The 19,949-nt window shown below is 45.6% G+C and overlaps 1 protein-coding gene across 2 annotated transcripts in view; it reads right to left on the bottom strand.

Moving 5' to 3' along the window:
• The window catches only part of PXDN (peroxidasin), a 565,162-nt gene that overhangs the window by 400,581 nt on the left and 144,632 nt on the right, over window positions 1-19,949 (bottom strand). The window contains exons 3-4 of one of the 2 annotated variants that reach the window (XM_085610787.1): window positions 11,793-11,864; window positions 280-351 (exon numbers count right to left, since the gene is read on the bottom strand). In XM_085610787.1, coding sequence (XP_085466913.1) covers window positions 280-351; window positions 11,793-11,864 — 144 coding nt within the window. The remainder of the gene's footprint in view (window positions 1-279; window positions 352-11,792; window positions 11,865-19,949) is intronic. The other variant, XM_085610786.1, reaches the window with a different exon arrangement.

Here is a 19,949-nt window from a genome sequence, read left to right as displayed (position 1 = left end):
GACCAAAGCAGACCTTAAAGTGAACCAAGGATTAGCTCAATACATTTTTTTTAAATTTGAAACACTGTGGAAAGCAGGATTGATTTAGTTAAGATTTTTAGTAATTTCAGTGACAACTCGCGTAAAATATTCCAACTCTGCCGCTCAGTGCAGACATGCAATGCATGCAGAACAGGATGAGTTGTGAAAGAGTTATAAAACATGCACAGTGTGCTTGAAAGTGTATTACGCAGGTGGCATGAGGGAGATATGACTGCACAGGAAGAGGTGGGCACTTACAGTTGTTCTAGAGAGGCAAGTCCCTTAAATGCTTGCCTGTCAATTGATTGGATTTCATTCTTGTACAAATAGCTGAAACAAAACAATTAGCATTATTAGTGCACACACAGGATCACAATTAGGGTAACAAGGCATTACTTTGACAGATAAAGGACATTTTTAGGCCACTTGACAACATACCATGAACACAAACAATGGGCACAAACAACTTATTTTTGTGAAAGTGACAAACTGGTTACATTTCAGTTCGACATTAAATAATGCTTCTTTTGCGTCTGGATGCCTGTAAACAATAACCTACTCTGCATCGGAAGTCTGCTCCAGGGCAGGATCCCCCATTTAATAAATAATGGCAAGAGGAAAAAGCGACTTCAAGTAAATAAGATAAAAATACTAAACATACTCTATTCTTGCAAATTCTTCTGGGACCATTTGTTTAAACAAACTGTTTTAAGATAAAAAACAAAGTTCCAAGAATAGTGATCAAAAGGTTCTCCAATTGTCTGGTTAGTTGCGAAGAAACATTATTTTTACAGTACTAAATGTTAGAATAGGAAACCTGAAGCTACCACAATGCAAACCCAACTGTGTCAGTATTATTTCGCGTTTTTTTTGTTTTGTTTTTTAAATGAAGCTCAAAATATTTTCAACTTACCATCTAAAAGCAGAAATATAAATGAATAAGCTATATAAAAACATTAACCGGAGTTGCACGGAGACGAGTGGGGAGGTTGGAGCTTGAAGTGTGGTAAATTCGAGGCAAAATGTTAGCAGCAACTAAGGAATTTTCAATCCTGCACAAGGCAAATGCAAAATACAACAGAAAAGGTGCTAAATCACAAATGGGTAGGTTGAAGACTCTCGCTAAAAGTAACTCGTACATAAGTAAATAATGTCAGTCTCAGTGACCGATTAAACGGTAGAAGGCAAAGACCTGTATGCACCTTAAGTGTTACAGTAACACAATATGATGAGTAAAAAGAACATGGGAAAATAAACGAAGTTACAACTGCCAGCTTGCAGAAGCAACTTTTTTGCCTTTTTTCGAAGAATTGGTGGGGATAGCTAGGGGGGAGATTGTTCTCACAGGAGATGTTATCAAGGTGTAGAGCCCACACAGGGATAGAGAGGGAGGAGACAGGACACATGCGGGTTCTTCTTGAAGCGACTAAAAAACACCCTGGGACACCTTAGTCTCAGAGAACCCGGGTGATAAAACCACAAGACTACATTCGGGTACACCTTCTGTTCCCATGTCCATAGGATGCACTCCCGTATATATTGTATACTACCGAGTACATCTCTATTGGTTCTGCTCTGCTTGCTGGAGATACAACCCATTGAGATCTCAGATCGGATGTTATGGCAGACCTAGACGTGGGACAGCAGAAACCTTCCCGAAACTGGCGGCTCCATCCCACATTCAGGGACCCAGTAACCCAAGAAGAAATTGGCTCCCACATGGATGAATACTTAACCCTCAATGATGAGGAGGAGCCTCCCTCCTCCCCATTTGGATCCTGGGACGCTATCAAAGCAGTTATTAGGAGACACTTCATGGTGACAGCCACAGACCATGCTAGGCTCCACAAACCAGAGGTTAAGAAACTGGAGACTGAGATTCAGAATCTAGAAGGAGAAACACTCCTCCCGCTACACTACCCACGCCCATTATTAGAGCTAGGGGCCAACTAGGCTTGCACTTCATGAACAAAGCAAAGCTCTACTCCATTTAAAAAAAACTGTTCATACGTTTGCAGGGACCAGGTAGGGACCCATTTAGCACGTAGGCTACAGGGGTAGGCTGAAAATGTATCAGAAATTGTCACCAATAAAGGCACTCGTCAATTACACGACACAGGGAAATTAGGGAAATTTTGCTGTTTCTATGAGAACCCTTATAAAATTGTTCCCTCCTACCTTGAACTCAGAGAAGCTTTTCTAGACCAGATGGGACTCTCGAAGCTCACTGATATCAAGAGAGACACACTGGAGAAGTCAATCACACCTGAAGAGGTTAAACTGGGCATCAAATCCCTAGACTCAAATAAAACACCAAGGCCAGATCGCTTTCTAGTCCAATTTTATGAAATATACCAGACTAAAACCTATTCCATAACTCCAAAAATTGTTTAATCACTGTGTGGAACCTGGAGCAGTTAAGCAGACTATGAGTGAGGTCGTGATAAAGGTAATTCCAAAACCCAGCAAAGACCCTACCAGATGGGCATCCTACCGCCTCATCACCCTTCTGAATATAGATGCAAAGCTTTTCACAAAGCTTTTAACTACATGCCTGAATGAAGTCCTAACCACTTTGATACACCCAGATGAAAGTGGGTTTATTAGATGGTGGCAAACACACAATAAGATTAGAGCAACTATCCATTTGATAGAGAGGTCAGACTGAAAAAAATACTGCACACCATCGGTCATTGAATGATGAACAGGCCTTTCAGAGAGTGGAATGGGCCTCTTTGAACCTAACCCTCCACAAGACTGGCTTTGGCTACAAGTTCATGAAGATGATCTTTGCAAACAAAGAGTAGCTGACGGGCAAGGTCGCCCCAAACAAACCATACTTACACTTCTTCCCACTCACCAGAGGGATGTGACCAGGCTGCCCCCAATAGCTCCTTCTATTTGCCCTCTTCATTGATCCACTGGCCTGCCTGACTCGACAACCCCAAGATGTGACCGGGATCAGGTTAATCCACAAGGGAATTTGAAATATCGATGGCATCCTTCTGACGCTGGGTTACCAGTGCACCTCGATACCAGTGGTGGTTTGGTTTGTGTATTGCAAGCCTTTGAAAGCGCTTTCGGCTACAAGAACAACCTCGGAAGTTCTGAAATACTTAACTTCACACTGGAAAAGAAGAAACAGGCAGATCTACTGTCACGACTCCTCTTGCAATGGGCTAGATCCTCCCTGAAATACATAGGGGATTCAGGTAATGTGAGGAATCAGAGACTTATTCACTGCTAACTACCACCCTCTGATGACAGTTCTTTCAAAAGACCTGCCCTCCTGGCAGAAGCGGATGCTTTACTGGCTGGGTAGGATTCATGCAGTTAAAATGAATATCCTCCCCTGCCTTTTATATCCGTTTCAAGAAATCACTATATGGTTCGATTCCGCGTATCTGAACATCGTCCAACACGGACTCTTGGCATTTATCTGGAAGGACAAAGCTTGCAGACTCCCACAGAGACGGATAACACAACCTTGAGACTCTGGAGGGCTTGGGGCCTGAGAATACCTCACTATTATGCAGCAGCTCAATCCATATTATGGTGGAGTGGTCCATGCTAGAATCAGAGAAGACTTGGCGGGGAATAGATCACACAGTAGTACAGAGACCACTCTGGGACTTAATGTGGCTCAGCAGACCACCCAATGCCTAAATCAGCACCCCAGGGGACACAACTCAAGTCATAGGATCAGTACATCAAATGGATTGGACATGTCGTGTACCTGACTCCTTATATACCTATCCACTACAATCCTGACTTCACAGCCATACTGAAGGAAGGGTTTTCCACAATTGGTGGGGGGGACGGGATGTACAATAATCTCAGACATGTATGATAATAGCGTCTGAAGTCCTTTCTGCAATGCAAAGATCTGTTGGCGCTCTCAGAGAATGACAGGCTCCATTTTGTCCAGATCCGCCATTCGGTGACATACTACTCCATCAGGGCTGAAGCAACTGGAGGCAATACTCCTCTGAAATTACTGATCTCTAAGTGCACAGGCACTCAGGGACAACATCTGCACTATGTAAGCTGCCCATCAAACAAGAGAAGCCCCAATACTGGAAACAAAACAAAGGGTAGGAACAATCCTTAGGCTTACAATGCACCACTAGGACATGGGACAAATTAAGCAAGGACATACATTTCTCCTCCACCTCTACACTCGGGAGGGAAACATACTACTAGGTCTGGCATGGATGTCACTACACAGATTACACTGCATGTACCACATCGCTTCCCAGAGATGCTGGAGGGCCTGTCTGGGGATCTGGCCTGTCTGGGATGCGGTCTTCAAGTTTCTGCAAGAAGTACTGACTTATCCACTTCCCTTCACACTGGAGGTGATGCTCCTAGGCCTTAGGCTGGCACCTTTTAAAGCAAAGACATATCATGGATGGTACACGGCCTTCAATGTCTGGTTGCTGCAAAATGTACAATTCAAAGTGGCCAAGGTTCACGCATCCATCCAGTGGGTTCACAGATTATGAACAGTATTACTATAAAACGTCTGACCAGTAACACAAGCGACACCCATCTACTGGCCGAGTTCAAGTGGAGGTCCCTCTACGAGAAACTTAGTGGAGGGCCGAGAAGCACGGACTGCCCGCCGTGAAGGAGAGCCAGGGCTTATTTCACACTATGGGGGTTAAGAGTACATTACATATTCAGAAACACTGAGGAAACGGCCTGTTAGAGGGCGAATGTGAAGTAACTGACTGATTTTGAAGGGTGACACGGGGGGAGGTTCCTCCGCAAGTTGTGGAATGTAGAGTAAGGGGAGGCTGAAAGAATGGTAGGAAGACTCGACGATGTTTATTTTTGTACTGCTATGATTAGTGAGAGGTTATGGAGATCTCTATAACCACAATTTGCCGATTGCCAGCGATGGAACGCACCCTTTGTAAAGGGATCAACATGCTGTTGTCTTCTTTTGGCTAAAGAGATTTATACAAAAAATATATATGCTGGATATAAACCAAATCAGGAGCAAGTGAGTGAAATGCAGGCCTCCACTTTTAATTAAAAATGATACAGTGGAGAGTGGGACACAGGAAAAAATAAATCCAAGAATTCTATAGACAAATAGATGAAAAAAGTTAAAACAGATGTTCCTTATATATGAAAAGATCTTAATAAAAACATTTGGCAGGATTTGATGTGTGTGGGGAGTTTATTTAAGCAAATGGGGACAGCGATGGTAAAACATCTACTGTAGCATCAAGTAAAGTTTAAGGTGAGCATAATTGAGAAGGTGGAAGTAGGCAGACCTAAGGAGCCTGTGTGACATGTTAGTGTAGAAATGCTGGCAGGTGTACGCTAGGCATAGCATTTTAAATGATGTTATCATCAAGCCTACACAAAGGAATCACACCAGTGATCTGCTTGGCTCTACAATCTTTTGTTCTCTCTTATTACAAATAAGTATACGCTTATGGCATCTCTCTGCAATAAATCATTATTTAGCTATGTCTGGCCTATGAGAAAGTTTTAGGTGTCTCACCAAACTCCCCACCCCCCACCCCCCAAAAAAAACATAAATAACACACATATAGAGTGGCTTTTGGTTACCCACTTCATCCATTAGTTTAATTGTCACTCGCATAATGCTTAAGCCCATTGCAGTATGCAGCATGAGAAGTGGGTCAGTCCCTTTACCCATTAGATCCCTTCAATTTGAGTGACTGTACAATTTCCAGTGCACATTGTTCACACACCCCTAACAATTGCTCCTTTCTCTTCAACGACAAAGCTGGTTTCAAGTGTGCATTTTATTTTATTTGTATTATCTCTAAAAACGGGCCGTAGCTATTTATTCTCTCTGTGCTTTGGCTGCCCAGTTAGATGCGATTAATTTTCAATAACTTTCTTAACTCTGGTGTTGCGAAGTGACATTGCAATTACCTGTAATTTGAGCGCTTGGGTAGGTGAGGATTTTCACACAAAAATAATAAAGTGGGAGGCACGCCTAAATGGTTGCTATTAAAAAAAAAAAGAGAATTGTCAAACAACCACATTAGCGAAAGTGTTTGGTTTTTTTATTCAAGATTGTCATTGCAAGCATATAGTGTCCGAGTGTAGGTGGCAGCATATATTCTTTTTTACTTTTTGCACCATACGCTTGCAATAGAAAATTTAAATATTTTAGCCTATGCACCCGACTACCAAGGCTGGACCGATGGGCTTGACCAATGCTTGTACCTATTCTTGCAATTTCCACTTGTGATAGTGATGTACAGTTTAACAGTGGTCCTTTGATGTGCGTTCTTCCAGATGAATGTTGTTTGCATACAGCACCACTTTTCTTCAACTCTGTGAACGCCCCAAGCATTGTGTGTTCCAAGCTAAGTACTTGCAGTAAAATACCCTCTGCTTTAGAACGTAGCACACTGGTGTGTTGTCAATATGGAGCAATACACTTCAGCAAACATATTTAGAAAGATTAGAGAGCTATCAATGCAACCACAAGCACAGAATAACATATATGAAGGTTTTTTTCGTCTGGAATCCATTAACCCAGCACTGGGATTCCTGCCATTTCTTCCCCTAGTCCTGTGAAAAAAACGTCCTTTCAAATGGCATCTTGGTTAAGGCATTTTTAGCTCTCACTCCCTTCCTCAGATTACAGCAGTTCCACCAGCATACACATTCTGCCGCTTTCTGCCTCACAACCAGCAGAGCTTCTAAATCTCACTGTGAATGGTTTATTTATTTTTATTTTTGAAGTAAATTCATCTTAAAACGGGAGAACTCAGAATCTCCTGGGCATACAGCTCCTACCTCCGAGTTTTAAAAAACATGCTGCAACTAGGTTTTAGGGCTGCCTGCCAGAACGGAGAACCCATATGATGGCTGTGGCTAGTCCAAACTGCCACTTATTCAAAAAAGAAAGTGCAGTCTACATAAAAGTTTTAGTGGTAACGAAAAGACGCAATGACAATTATTGGTGTGGCTACCCAGTGGAAAAGGAGATATAAAAAATAATTCCTAGTGTTTTGACCTTTTCCTCATTTTCAATGTCGGTTTCACCAACTTTATATGAGTAATACTGTTCTCTATTTATCCACAGCCATACATCGCTCCCTATTAATAGAAACTAATGATTAGGCCACTTTTTGAGATAAAGGTGCAAATGTGGGGGGGAAACTGCTTCTGCATTCTCTAAAAATTGGTTAGCGCAAGAACTAACAGAAGTCGCCTCCTATCCCGTGTTTACTGCTAAAGGCTTTGTGTTATGCAACACAGACATTGCCAATCTCACTCTATCAATGGTCTGCGGATAGCAGCGGTCCCCATCCCCTGGCATAGTTCAAGATGCAGACCGCTGTGTGTGTCCCAGCCCGTGCTCGACACTCTATACAAGCTACTGTTGAGACACTGTACATTCGTCCACCTCTAGGGGTGATAAACACCACAGTTTCTAACCCTTTCTTTGAATTTTCTTTTCAGCTCTTGCCACTTTCCAACCCATCATGGCAGCACAATTTTGTGCATGTTGCTTCCTACTTTCACTTTCACCTGCTTCCAATTTTACTCTATAAAAGATGCTTAAGCTGCTGGAGTAACGGAGGGGCTAGGTCTTCCTCCTGGTTACTTGCTCTTTGAAATCCTGTTCCCAGAATCCTGTGCCATCTCCTAAAATTCTGCTCTGGCTCTATCTGCTCCGGTTTGGGTTTTAGGAGTACCAAGTTTCTCAACAATTTTATCTTTTGGATATCCTGTATGCCTGGAAGTTATTATGCCACATTTTTTCCTTCTAATTAGTGGCTCATTTAGGAGACCCTTGTTGCTGCCATGTCATATTTCTGGGTTTTAAGTAATACTGTCTAAAGGAAAGAGCTGCCCTTAATTCTGGCTGCCTTGATATGAGAAGGTGTTACTGGCACGTCCAACTACTAACACTATAGAGTTTCAGTGGCAGTGTTCCAAAGCTCAAGAATAAACCTATAGAGCATTCAATTTCCATCATTAAGGCGGAAGGGGGAGGATAAGGGATTCCACCCACATCTCCTTAAGTGGTGGCCTTGGGTGAAATACATAAACAGACTAGAAAGCAGACTCTAGCAAAGTGGCACTGGTTATACTATGCCCCCGACTGATGAAGAGCCAAGCTTCCACGAACCATTCTAGCTCCGACAGACTACTGAAGGCAGGATAAATTCATGACACTCCAAAGAGCTTCCATTTATTTGCATCAAACTCAACTCTTAGGAGTGGTGTCCAAGAGTTTGGTAGGTGTTTTCAAGCCTTCGAGAAACTTTTAGCAGCGGAACTGACATTTAGTGAACTATGTGCAGAGAACACAATGATATCAATGAAAAAGGTTCAATATCAACTTATCAGTAGATTCTGCTAACTCACTACTTACTTCTTAGTGCTTGGTTGAGAGGCACACTTTGAGGTCAAGTTCAAACAACCCAGTGTCTCTTCCAGTGGAGAACAAAATATTGAGTGATGTCTGACCTCGGCCCCCTTCCTGACCTCTTGAGCACAGAGATTTTAAATTGATTGTTTGGACTCCTACAAAAGAAGAGCACTTTCTATATTCCCGCGGCTACATATAAAACCATCCATGCGTAGGTTGTAAAATCAGTATTATGGCACTGACTTCAGTGCCCTGCATCTTAATTCAGCTGAGCCCTTAAAGCCATCTCTCACTCTGTATGAAACCCATTGATATGCAGGTCACAAAGAATGCTTTTCTAGATGCACTTTAAGAATTATTACATGTAGGTTTCTTTCAAAGTTTAACCCGCAATGTATCAACTCTTCTTTTAGGTTTAGGTGTACTTTCAAGCTGTCATCCAATCATCAGCAGCAATGTGCACTCGTAACTTAAATGCCACAGACATGAGAAAGTCAAAAGTATATTATGTTGGGTCCTCATTTTCCACAGAAAAATAGTGAAGCTTCGGCCTATTTTACTGGACCAAACTCCCACGTATGTATTACTTCAATGATTTTTACAGCTCCAAACTGTTAATGTTCACAAAACAGGCAGAAATCAAGCAGCCATATGGGAGTCACAAAAATGTCAACACCTTAAACCCCTAATTTGGGTGATCTTTAAACAGATGATTTGGGGGAAATCATCTTGTGATTTTGCAGTAAAGGCTAGATTGCTCTTTGCAATCAGTACAGCTAGCTCTTCTTTGAGCAAAGTAATACACTTTAATTTTAACCCCCTTTCGAATGGTAGAGTGCTGTAAGAAAGGAGTGTCAAATTATACTTGCAGCATGGTTGTTCTAGTGGCAGTGCCCCATGTTGAATTATGTTTTAGGTGACGGCTACTCCTCCAGGAGTACTAACCTATCCACATTCTTCACCTGCTCTCCAACAGTATCTGCCAATTATAGACAAGGACCACAGGCAATTAAGTTTGCATTATTAAACTTCTTAACAGCATTCAAAAGAAAAAAAAAGACTAATTGTTGAGGGACTAAATCACAAACCTGCTTTTAAAAGTCAGAGGGTCAGAAATGTATTCATCTGAGACTCCCCACAACGATCCATATAAGTTTCAGACTTACTGGACATTCGCAAAAGTCCACAAAACGTTTGCATAGACATCTCTTCATACTTTATATTTCCATGCACTCCTCTGAAGGATTACTTTTCCTTATACGGACTGGAGATAAGTCCTATATAATGGCCTGTGTTCGACCTCATGGTCACAGGTTCAAATCCCGGAGGGTCCACTCAGCCTTTCATCCATCTGAGGTCGATTAAATGAGTACCATTGAGTTGGATAACAAACATTTGTTATTCAGCACCAAGATCAGGGGTGGCCGGTAAGTTTTGGAGGGAGGAGGGCGGAAGGGACACACACACACACGCACTCAACACTCACAACCATGCATTCACACAAGCGCGCGCGCGCACACACACACAAACACATTCATTCACAACACTCTTTCCCAAACATTCATACATGCATGCATGCACTCACCAAACAATTTAAAAACAAAACAAAACACACTTACCTGCATCCAGCTCTGCGCTGCCGCGGCTGTTATTGAAGGCTTGGGACTACTACCTTCCCTCATTGGCTGAAATAAGGTCAGCCAATGAGGGAAGGCAGCAGTCCCAACGTCATCACAGAGTGGGATGGGGTCAGTGAGACTACTGACCCCATCCCACTCTGATGAAGTGTCACTGATTGAAACTCGACCCTGGGCGCTTAAGGGATTAAAACTGAACCGCCCATGTGCAAGGCAATCAGTGACGCTACCCCTCGTCACTGAGGGGAGGGTCTCCGGAACCTTTGCTCAGCTGAGAACATCACGCCCACAGGAACTGTGCCTTTCTCAGTCCAGCAAAGTTCAGTTCAGGCAGCCAGGAGCCAGCGCTAAATGCGCATGCCTGGCTCCTGGCTGCTTGAACTGAAAGTGAACAGTGTCTGTCAGGCTGATCTTTGTTCAGCCTGACAGACACTGTTCCTAGGGGGCAAAAGGTGGAGGGGCGTGGCCCCTCCGCCCAAATGGACCGGCCGCGCCGGACCAAGATACCTATGGGTGAACATGTGCTTTACAAATACACGTTATGCTACAAGAAAATTTGAGAGAAATCTGCTTTTGCACCTGAAACGTTTCTCTCCTCCCGGAAAATATTCTTCTGTCTAAAGAAATGCCTTTCCTCTACAGCCACATGAAATATACGGTGTTTAGGGAACTTCTTCTATGCCATTTTACACATTTGTCTTGGGAGCATATTCATATATATCAATGATAAACATTAAAGCATGTGAATACCCTGCACTTTATATTTGTGTTTATGCCTTCCCTATAGCACTCTCCCCTGCCATATATACCTGTGAACATTCATTTTCCCTACCCTAAGGCCAGGATGTATTAGGTGCAAGCATTGGGCATGGACGCATTCCACTTCAGCCACTGGATTCCTTTAATGTGAGTGACTGCATTTTGCCTGTGCCCATCATTCACAGCTACTGCAAAAGTAGTCCCCTTAAGTACAAGACATTGGTGGTCCAATATATCTTTGTTTTAAAGATCTTTTATTTTTTTAGTATTTTTTTCTTTTTGGTGAGAGCATGCAGCTTTCCAGACACTGCTACCGGAACCTCGCTGCGAATGCAGTGCATCACATCTCGTGAAGGTAGGGCAAACAGCAGCAATCTTTGAAATGGTCCAATAAGAATGGCTGTGAATACACACAAATGCTTACACGAGTGGCTATCATTATATGGTTCTTAGTAAAGTATAACAAAAACAATTCAAAGGCGGCTGCCCATGCTTCCCCAGACAAGTGCATGAAGAAAGGCCACCTCAGAATGATTTTTGTTATAGTTTACCAAAAATCATTCAAAAGAAATAAGCACTGATAAAGCTAATAGATCAATATTGCCAATACAGGTTTACATTTCACTCATTGTTCTTCAATATATAATTCATAATATGTTTTTCTTTATTGGAATTTTCAATTACTTGCCTTTTTATAGGTATCTTTCTTTTGTGTGTTTATACTGCTGGCTGTTACATATTGTCATCACTATAATCATGGGTATCCTGCTGTCATTAGAAAATCCTTATTATGCCAGAGTGCTTCGTTCTCAAATATACCTTATAAGTTTGGACTAGAACACGTCTCTTATCACACATGTTTCTGCAACATTTGCAACATTTACTTCATAATTTCACAATACGCTTGTTATTTTAATTTTAGGTGTGTCCGAGTCCAAGGAACTATGTGCGATGTGTAATTTAAAACAGAAAAACAAAATATTTAATTTACTTACAGATATTTTAGATTTTCAAGGTCTTCAAAAGCACCAGCAGGTATCCTTTTGATCTGATTGTTGTTTAGAAGCCTGTAAACAAACACCAAAACAATTAATTTCTCTATTTTGATTTACCAACTTTATATTATTCTCTATAAAATTTTCTTCTTGATGACTACCTATTTGGCCTAACAGAGCTTAATTTGTAAAGTAAAGAGTGCCGGTGGCCAATACTCTGCTCAGACGACTGTTGTTGGCGTTATTAAATGTCATTGGCCAAATACCAGCTCTTCTCAGTCTTCAATCCACCTCATGCCTCTTTGATCCACTATCAGACACCCCCCATTTCCATCTCACTCTTGCTGGTTCCAGCATTTACCCTTTGTGACAGATTTTCCGTCTTTCTCTTCATTCTTCTTTTCCCTTTATGTGTTTTTACTTCTCATGCGCTCAGGAAATGTTCAATGAGGAAAAATAAGTGCTGGTCCCCAAAAAGGAGTGACAGTGGCCCTCACCAGCAACCACCAGCTCAAATTAAGCACCACCTACCACAGTGTCACTTCTTTTAGGATCATTGTCAACAGTGAACTAATGGTTTATACAGATATTCAATATTCAAATCACAGTTTGCGAATATAAACCAAAACAACTCTTCAATTCAACTTCTATTATTGACAACTGCATGGCCTTGATGGGCCAAAGAAAAAATGAACAACAGAACATACAATAGTTTGGCTTTTAAAGGGTCAATATTGCAAAAACCACCATAACACAAAAGAAGAGGTGGAGGTACGCCACCACACACCCTCCACAATCATCAAGGCAAATACATTAAAGTGCAATGGCCAACAGTATAATGCCACTTTTGGCCCCTACCAAGTAATGAGAATGGTTCTAAAAGAAACCACTTGGGATCACAAGGGGAAATATTGTGATCCTACAGTGCCAATTAGATTGGACGAGGAGGCCTCACCCACTAGTTGTGGCATGCTTTTCATCAGTGACTTCATCCTACCCTGGTAAGATGGTACTACCAGGGAAGCCTTAACCTCATTTAGAGGGCCCTCCTGATAAAAGCTAACTGGACAAGAATAGATCTAGATAACCTAAAAATACCTTAAGGTAAAACCATCGTAATACCTTTAATAGTGGGCACCAGCAAGGGGGTGGTATGTAGGTACAATGACACATCCATCTGTGTTAAGCCAACATACAGTGCAGAGTTGTCAGAGCAAGAATCCTACATTCACAACCCATATAATCATGCTTTCCACAACTCTAGGGAACTAGAGCTTCCTGGTCTGGGTGGAGATGGTATCCTCTATAGTCACACATTCATCAAGAGGTATATCAGCAGAAAACCTAATTTGTCCCAGTCACCCAGGGGCTCATACAAAAAACAAACCTGCTAGCCATACAGAATGGAGGAGTGTGTCATCCAGAACCAGCCACACTCAATCTAGCAGTAGGCTACTGAATACACAGAGGACACATTCATCTGCCCCCAGGACAATGGAAATCCTGACGAAAGCCAGAAAAACCAGCTCTAGGAAGTGCTATACAGCCAAATGGACTAGATACATACACTGGTGTAGGAAGCAACAGAAACTAGAGATAAGGACAAAGGCGACACAGTGCCAACATACCTCACGCAGCTACAGGACAGCGGTCTGACCTACGCATTGCTAGGTCTCTTCACACTACCAGCAATGAAAATATTCCTGGATGAACCAAAGAGAGATGCACCACTTAGGGCAGCACCAACACCAATGTGGAACCTAAAGACTGTATTCAAACGATTGATGACTGAACCACTTGAGCCAATGCACAAGATGGAGTTGAAGTGTTTAACCCTAAAGACAGCGTTTCTAATAGGGATCATGTCTCTCTGCAGAGCCAGCGAAGTACAAGCGCTCACGATCCAGGAACCGTGCCTCTAAATCCACAAGAATGTCCTATGAACAAGCCCACACTTCTTACCAAAAGTAGTATCACAATTCCAGGTCATCCAAAGCATCCATCTACCGGCCTTTCTCAGGACCCTAAGTCACAGACCGAAAGGACACGGTACACTTTGGATGTGAACAGCACTCATGTACTACCTACAAGAGACAAAAGAAATTCACAAGGGAAACCAACTATTCATAACCATTGCCAAGGCAAACAAGGTACAATGGTATCTAAACAATCACACGTTGGAAAGTTGAAACTATCCATACACGCTACACAAAAGCGGGATAAGCCTTACTCTCACACCCCAATGCACATTCAACCAGGAAATTTAAATCCTAGCAAACGTACCCATTGGCGACATCTGTTCGGCCACAACCTAGTCATCCCCACAACTTCAGAAAACACTACTGTGTAGAAATAGGGATGCACAAGTGGTACAGAAACCATTACAACACCTATTTCCCAACTCATATATATCTCAATCCATCCGTCCCAAGCAAACAAACACCTCTAGATAGTCAGACGTACAGCGTGTGAATCCAAAAAAGGATTCACGCTGCAAAATGAAATTTTTACCTACCAGTAGTAGACGTTTTGAAGCCTGAAGAGATTTCTTGATTCACATGCACCCCAACTGCCTCCCCAGAAATGGGGATATAAGCGAACAGGTGAGGGAAGCAACACTTCAAGAGTGAAGGTTGATGTAAGAAATTGAAATCCTTGTCAGCGTGAAGTCACAACCAAACATGAAATTAACCTGTGCTCAACCATCTTGTAGCTTAGCACAGAGCAGTCAGCTTAACTAAAAGGCACTGTGTAAAGTATTTATGCAGTACTTAAAACAGTAATAAAAGTGAAAACACAACAAAAAGAAAAATTCCAAACCAGTTAGAAAACTAAATAAATAAATCAAGATGAAAATGACAAAAATCTAATCAGTAGAATCAGAGACGAGCACGTTTAAAGATTTCAGTGAAAATAGCACCAAAAAGCAGAAAGCACCATCTGTGGTTATCTGGTCGACCTGGACTGGGACAAAGTGACAAGTTCAGGCCGAATGCAATGGAGTGTGGGTCAGCTACAGGGACTCAGTTGGGGCAGCTGAACAAGAGTACCTTAAATCCAGGTTACGAAAAGATACAGAGTCCCGTTTCAAGAATGCATTGCACAGCAGAGGCAATGGGATGTTCAGGTGAGGAGATGCATCGCACAGCAGCCATGTCAAGGAGCAGCGCTGGGTGAGGTGATGTCTGTCCATGGAGATGCATTGGCTCCGATGGGTGATGCAAAGTTCTTGCATCAGGGAAGTACGCACAGAAGATGCAATGCATCAGATCAAAGGGTGATGCATCCATTAGCAAAGGCAATGAGCTGGTTCTGCTGAAGATGAGCCGCGTTGGAGATGCATCTGTTCTGCTGGATCCACAGATGGCCTTGCAAAGCACCTTACGCTCCACGGCCAAGGGTCCAGGAATGTGGTGGCACCACTTGGGAGGGCATGATTCACAAATGGGCAGGTGCTGGGTTTAAAGCTGTTGATACCGTGCTATGTGCCTGAGGCTTATGATCAGGAGGCCAGCCAACTATCCCTTAGAGTCCCTCTGTGGTCCTTGGTATAGAGATGCAGGCCCAGTCCATCTCATCCAGACAGGAGGGCAGCAGGGCAGTACAGAACGGCAGCATTCCTTAGAAGCAGCAGTCTAGAAGAGTGGCAGTTCTTTCAGTAGGACAGCAGTCCATCTTCCAAGCAGAGTCCACAAGTCCAAAGGTGTACCTAAGAGTTAGGTCTAAGGGTCCAACATTTATGCGTGGTGCCCACTTTGAAGTGGAGGAAGCCTCTAGAGGTTTCCACCCTCCAGAAGTGTCAGGCATTCCCCTCCTCCATGTCCTGGACCCAGCTTGTCTTGGGTCATAAAAGACCAGTGACAAACTCTTTGTGAGGGTGCTCAGGTAGAGCCTTTGATATTTGCAAGTGTGGTAGGTGACAGCTCCCTCCCCTAATTAACTCAGAGGTGCCCATCCTGCCAACACCGGTTTTCTTTTTGTCTCACTGTCTGGAAGCAATAAACAAAGACCTGGCCATGTGACCCAGGACTAGGCTGCAGATGCCAAATGGTTATGACAAAAAAAACTTTCTAAATGCCATTTTCAGAATTCTGATAAATAAATCCAACTGTAACATGAGAGAGGGCTTTTAATTATGATTCTTTAGACACCAAACTCGACCTGTCGACCTGCTCCCAATGTTCAAGTTACTTACCTTCAGTAACGATGAATCTGGTAGAGACGATTCTAGCCGCAGATTCCTTAACGTAGAATTATCCCCAGGCGTGAGACTGAACCCGGAAAACCTTCTTGCCCGGCATCTCTGCGCGCCGGGGGGCTGTACCACGTGACTCCGCCCGACATCCTCAGCGAGGTCACATAAGCCCCACCCTGGCGCGCTGACGTCAGTTTGCTTCGTAGAACGGTTCCACGCCACAACGCGGAGCCATCACAACAAAACTGAGGAGAGCATGGGAACAGTGTGCGAATAAACCAGAGAAACAAAATATAGGAAATTAAAAGGTGAGAAAACATCACCAGGTGGCACCAAGGCACCAGAAGGCGACAACAGCAGACCAGAGCAGGAAAAGAGCAGAGCACCACTCTGAGGAACAATTGCGCGCAAGCCAAGGCGAGAGCACCAGGTGGCAGTAAAGTACCAGAAGGTCAGAGCAGCAAAGCCAGAGCAAGAAAAGCGCAAGCACCACTCCATTGAACCCCCTCGCAAGCCAAGGCGAGAGCCACCCTAGAGGCACAAGCATGTGAAAGCACCATGACCGAAAGAGAGAGAGGGACTACAACCACCACCACAAGGGAAAGGGCCACAAGCCCGGAACAGGGGAGCAACAGCAATCCACCCTCAAAATACACTGCCAAGGATGGCCACACCTCCTGAAAGGAGTAGGAGGACAGAGGATAGGTAAACCACCCGCAGACGACAGTGCCAAGGAGGGCCATAACCCCTGAAAGGAGTAGGGCAAAGGACAGGTAAAAGAACCTCCAACGAAGAAGACCAGGTGGGGATCAGAAACTCTAACAGCATGGGGAAAGAGCAAAAGAAGGCTCACACGCCAGAGAAAAACCATCCGGAGAGATGACTGACCGAAAGAAAACAAAGAGGACACCCACAGAAGACAAGCCACCCAGAGGGAGGCGACTGCAGAAACCCAAGCAGAGGGTCCTCGCAGAACGGGGAGGAGGGCGGATCGTGAAGGAATCTGCAGCTAGAATCGTCTCCAATAGATACATCGTTACTGAAGGTAAGTAACTTGTACATCTGATAGAGACTACTAGCCGCAGATTCCTTAACGTAGAATAGATACCCTAGCCATACCCAGAAGGGAGGAGGGCCTGCGAGAGAGCCTCCCCACCCGGAGAGACACTGGGCCAAGAAGGGAAAGGCCAGGAGGACCCAAAGGCACATGAACCACACAGAACACACAATTGGGGCGACGTGCTACAAGGCCCCAAGAAAACAACGGAAGAATACCTCCCAAAACACAGACCGACTCACAGGTCACTGAGGAGGAGGTGGAAGAAGTGGAGGAGGAGGAGGACGAAGCCCCGCAAGAAACCTCTGAATGGCAGAGTCCGCAGGGGCGTGGAACAAAAGAGTGCCATCAAAAGGAAGGTCCACCAACCGTTCCCTCACGTTTTCCGGGAACACACTATCCCGTAGCCAGGCATGTCGACGAAGGGCCACCGAAGAAGCCTTGGTACGACCAAGCACGTCCGAAACGTCCAGAGCCGAGCGAAGAATAAAGGCTGCCAGCTCCCGGCCATCCAACACATGGTGCCGGAGATCAACACAGGCACCCTCCGGAGAAGCGGCAGACATAAGCAAGCAAGAAGTGGCCTTTGCCAAGACACAAAGAGTGTTAAGGGCCCGCAAAGCCGCGCTGGTGGAGGCGAAGATATTGCGCCCCCAGGAATCTAACCAGCGGTCATCCCGTGACGGGGTAGACAACACCGGCGGTAGGGAGGGAAAGGCAGTCTGTAAAAGAGTACTCCTGATAGAGGGGTGAAGGGAAAGACATACCGGGTCATGCGGCGCAGGACGGTGGCGGTGCAGAAGTGGCTGGGGCACCGGGTCCCCCGTGGCGGGCCGCCCCCACGCCCCCAAAAGAGACATGTGGAGCGAAGCCTCAAAGGGAAGAAGCAGCTCTCAACCCCCATAACCCTGATGGAGGACCTCCAGAAGTTGATCCGTGGGGAAATGGGCAGCTGGATCGCCCATGCGCAAGATCCCTGCCGCCATGGAAACAGCCCGAGACAAGGCAGCACCGGCCTCCGTAGGGCCCCGTGGCGGGGAAAGCAGTTCCTCGGTGGGCGACGGCTGCAAGCTAAGGCGGCCGTCCCCCAGGCCAAATGGAGGAAAGAAAGGCCAAGACCGAAATGGAGGAAGGGGGACCGAGGAATGGGGAACATGAGGCCCTTCCGGGCGAAGACTGCAGGCGTGGTGACAGCGATGAGCCGTCCTTGGAAGACGCCGGGGAAAACTCCACGACGCGGCGGCCCATCTCCGGAGAAGATGAAACCAACAACCACCAAACCTCTGGAGAAGAGGGGGCGTCCGAAGATGACTCAATGACCCGACGCCGGCCCAGCGCTGTATAGTCCGCGACCGGTGTCAGGTCAACGTCAACCGGCCAGTAAAGGGGACGCCGGAACGGCTTCCGCCACAACGCGCGGCGCAGGAGACCGGAGCCGGGGCGGCTAAGGAACGGCACAGAAAAGGTGTCGACTTGACCTCCGACGTGGCAGCCGCCTGCGTGGAGGGAGAAGGGGGGCCCGGGGACACGCCAGACCCTTAGCCGGCCCCTGAGGTGCCGCCAGGGTCAGCATCCGCCGGCGCCTGAGCGGCGTCACCTCGGCCTCGGACAAGGCCGCCGCCTGCCAAGAGGACCGAGGGGGACTCGAGGACACGCCCTAAGTCCCGGCAACCTCCCGTGACACCACAAGGACCCCCATGGGGGTTTGCGGCGAGGCAACAGTGCCTGGGTCCAAAGGAGGGAACCCCGAAGGGCTGCACCCCGACGACCCCACATCCTCCGAACCTGGATCCGAACCAGTCGGCGCCAGGGCTGGAGCCGCCGGCGACGCCGCAAAAGTCCCCGCATGCAGAAAGGGATCCGCAGATGTCCCAGGAAGAGAAGGAGGAGGAGGAAGAGCCAAAGAGGCCTGCAAGGCCGCCGGATAGGCCTCCATCTGTGCTCTGGTCACCCCGCGCCGGGGAACGGCGGATAGGATGGCAACGCACGGGCCGCACCAACCGCAGAGAACCCACGCCCCCAACAGGCCGGGGACCGGGCCTCGAGGACAAACTGCGACACTTACCAACAGGTGAGCGATGCCCTTGCGGCCTGGAAGAAGGACGATGTCGGAGACGGAGGCGGCGGTTCTTGAAGCTGTCTGCGGGGGACGGACGTGGCGACGACGCCGACCTGGACATGCGTGCCGAAAGGAGCTTCATCCGGTGCTCTTGCCAGGACGTCGGCTTCATTTGCTGACACGCCTCACAATCCATGGAGTCGTGGTTCTCCCCCAAACACCACATGCAGATGGGGTGATGATCCGTCGCCAACATCTGGTGCGCGCAAGACAAGTATGTCTTGAAGCCCGAAGGCATTCGCACACTGTTTCCAAGATTAACGCTGAAGAGCGGAAAAAGAAGGCCTGAAACAGGCCAGGAACACGATCAGAGTCCATGTTGCACGAAGAAAAGAAGAAAACTGACATCAGCGCGCCGGGGTGGGGCTTATGTGACCTCGCTGACGTCACGCCCGCGGAGGACGTCGGGGCGAAGTCACGTGGTACAGCCCCCCGGCACGCAGAGATGCTGGGAAAGAAAGTTTTCCGGGTCTAGTCTCACACCTGGGGATAATTCTACGTTAAGGAATCTGCGGCTAGTAGTCTCTATCAGATTGGAAGTTACAGCTTATTAAATGCAATAAAGTGACTTAATGGTTACCCTATTGGAAAGGTAGGCCTTTGTAGTAGTGAAAAACGAGTTTCTGAGTTTTTCACTACTACAACTTATAAAACTTAAAAGTACATATCTTACTTTTTAAATACACTGCACCCTCCCCTCTAGGCTGTTCAAGACCTACCCTAGCGGAGACTTATATGTAATAAAAAGGAAGGTTTAAGCCTGGATAACAGTTTATTTTTGCAGGT

The sequence above is a fragment of the Triturus cristatus genome, chromosome 6 (assembly GCF_964204655.1).
Source record: "Triturus cristatus chromosome 6, aTriCri1.1, whole genome shotgun sequence".
Classification (NCBI taxonomy): domain Eukaryota; kingdom Metazoa; phylum Chordata; class Amphibia; order Caudata; family Salamandridae; genus Triturus; species Triturus cristatus.
The sequence above is the reverse complement of the archived record's forward strand: the minus strand, read 5'-3'. Positions and strand labels throughout refer to the sequence as shown.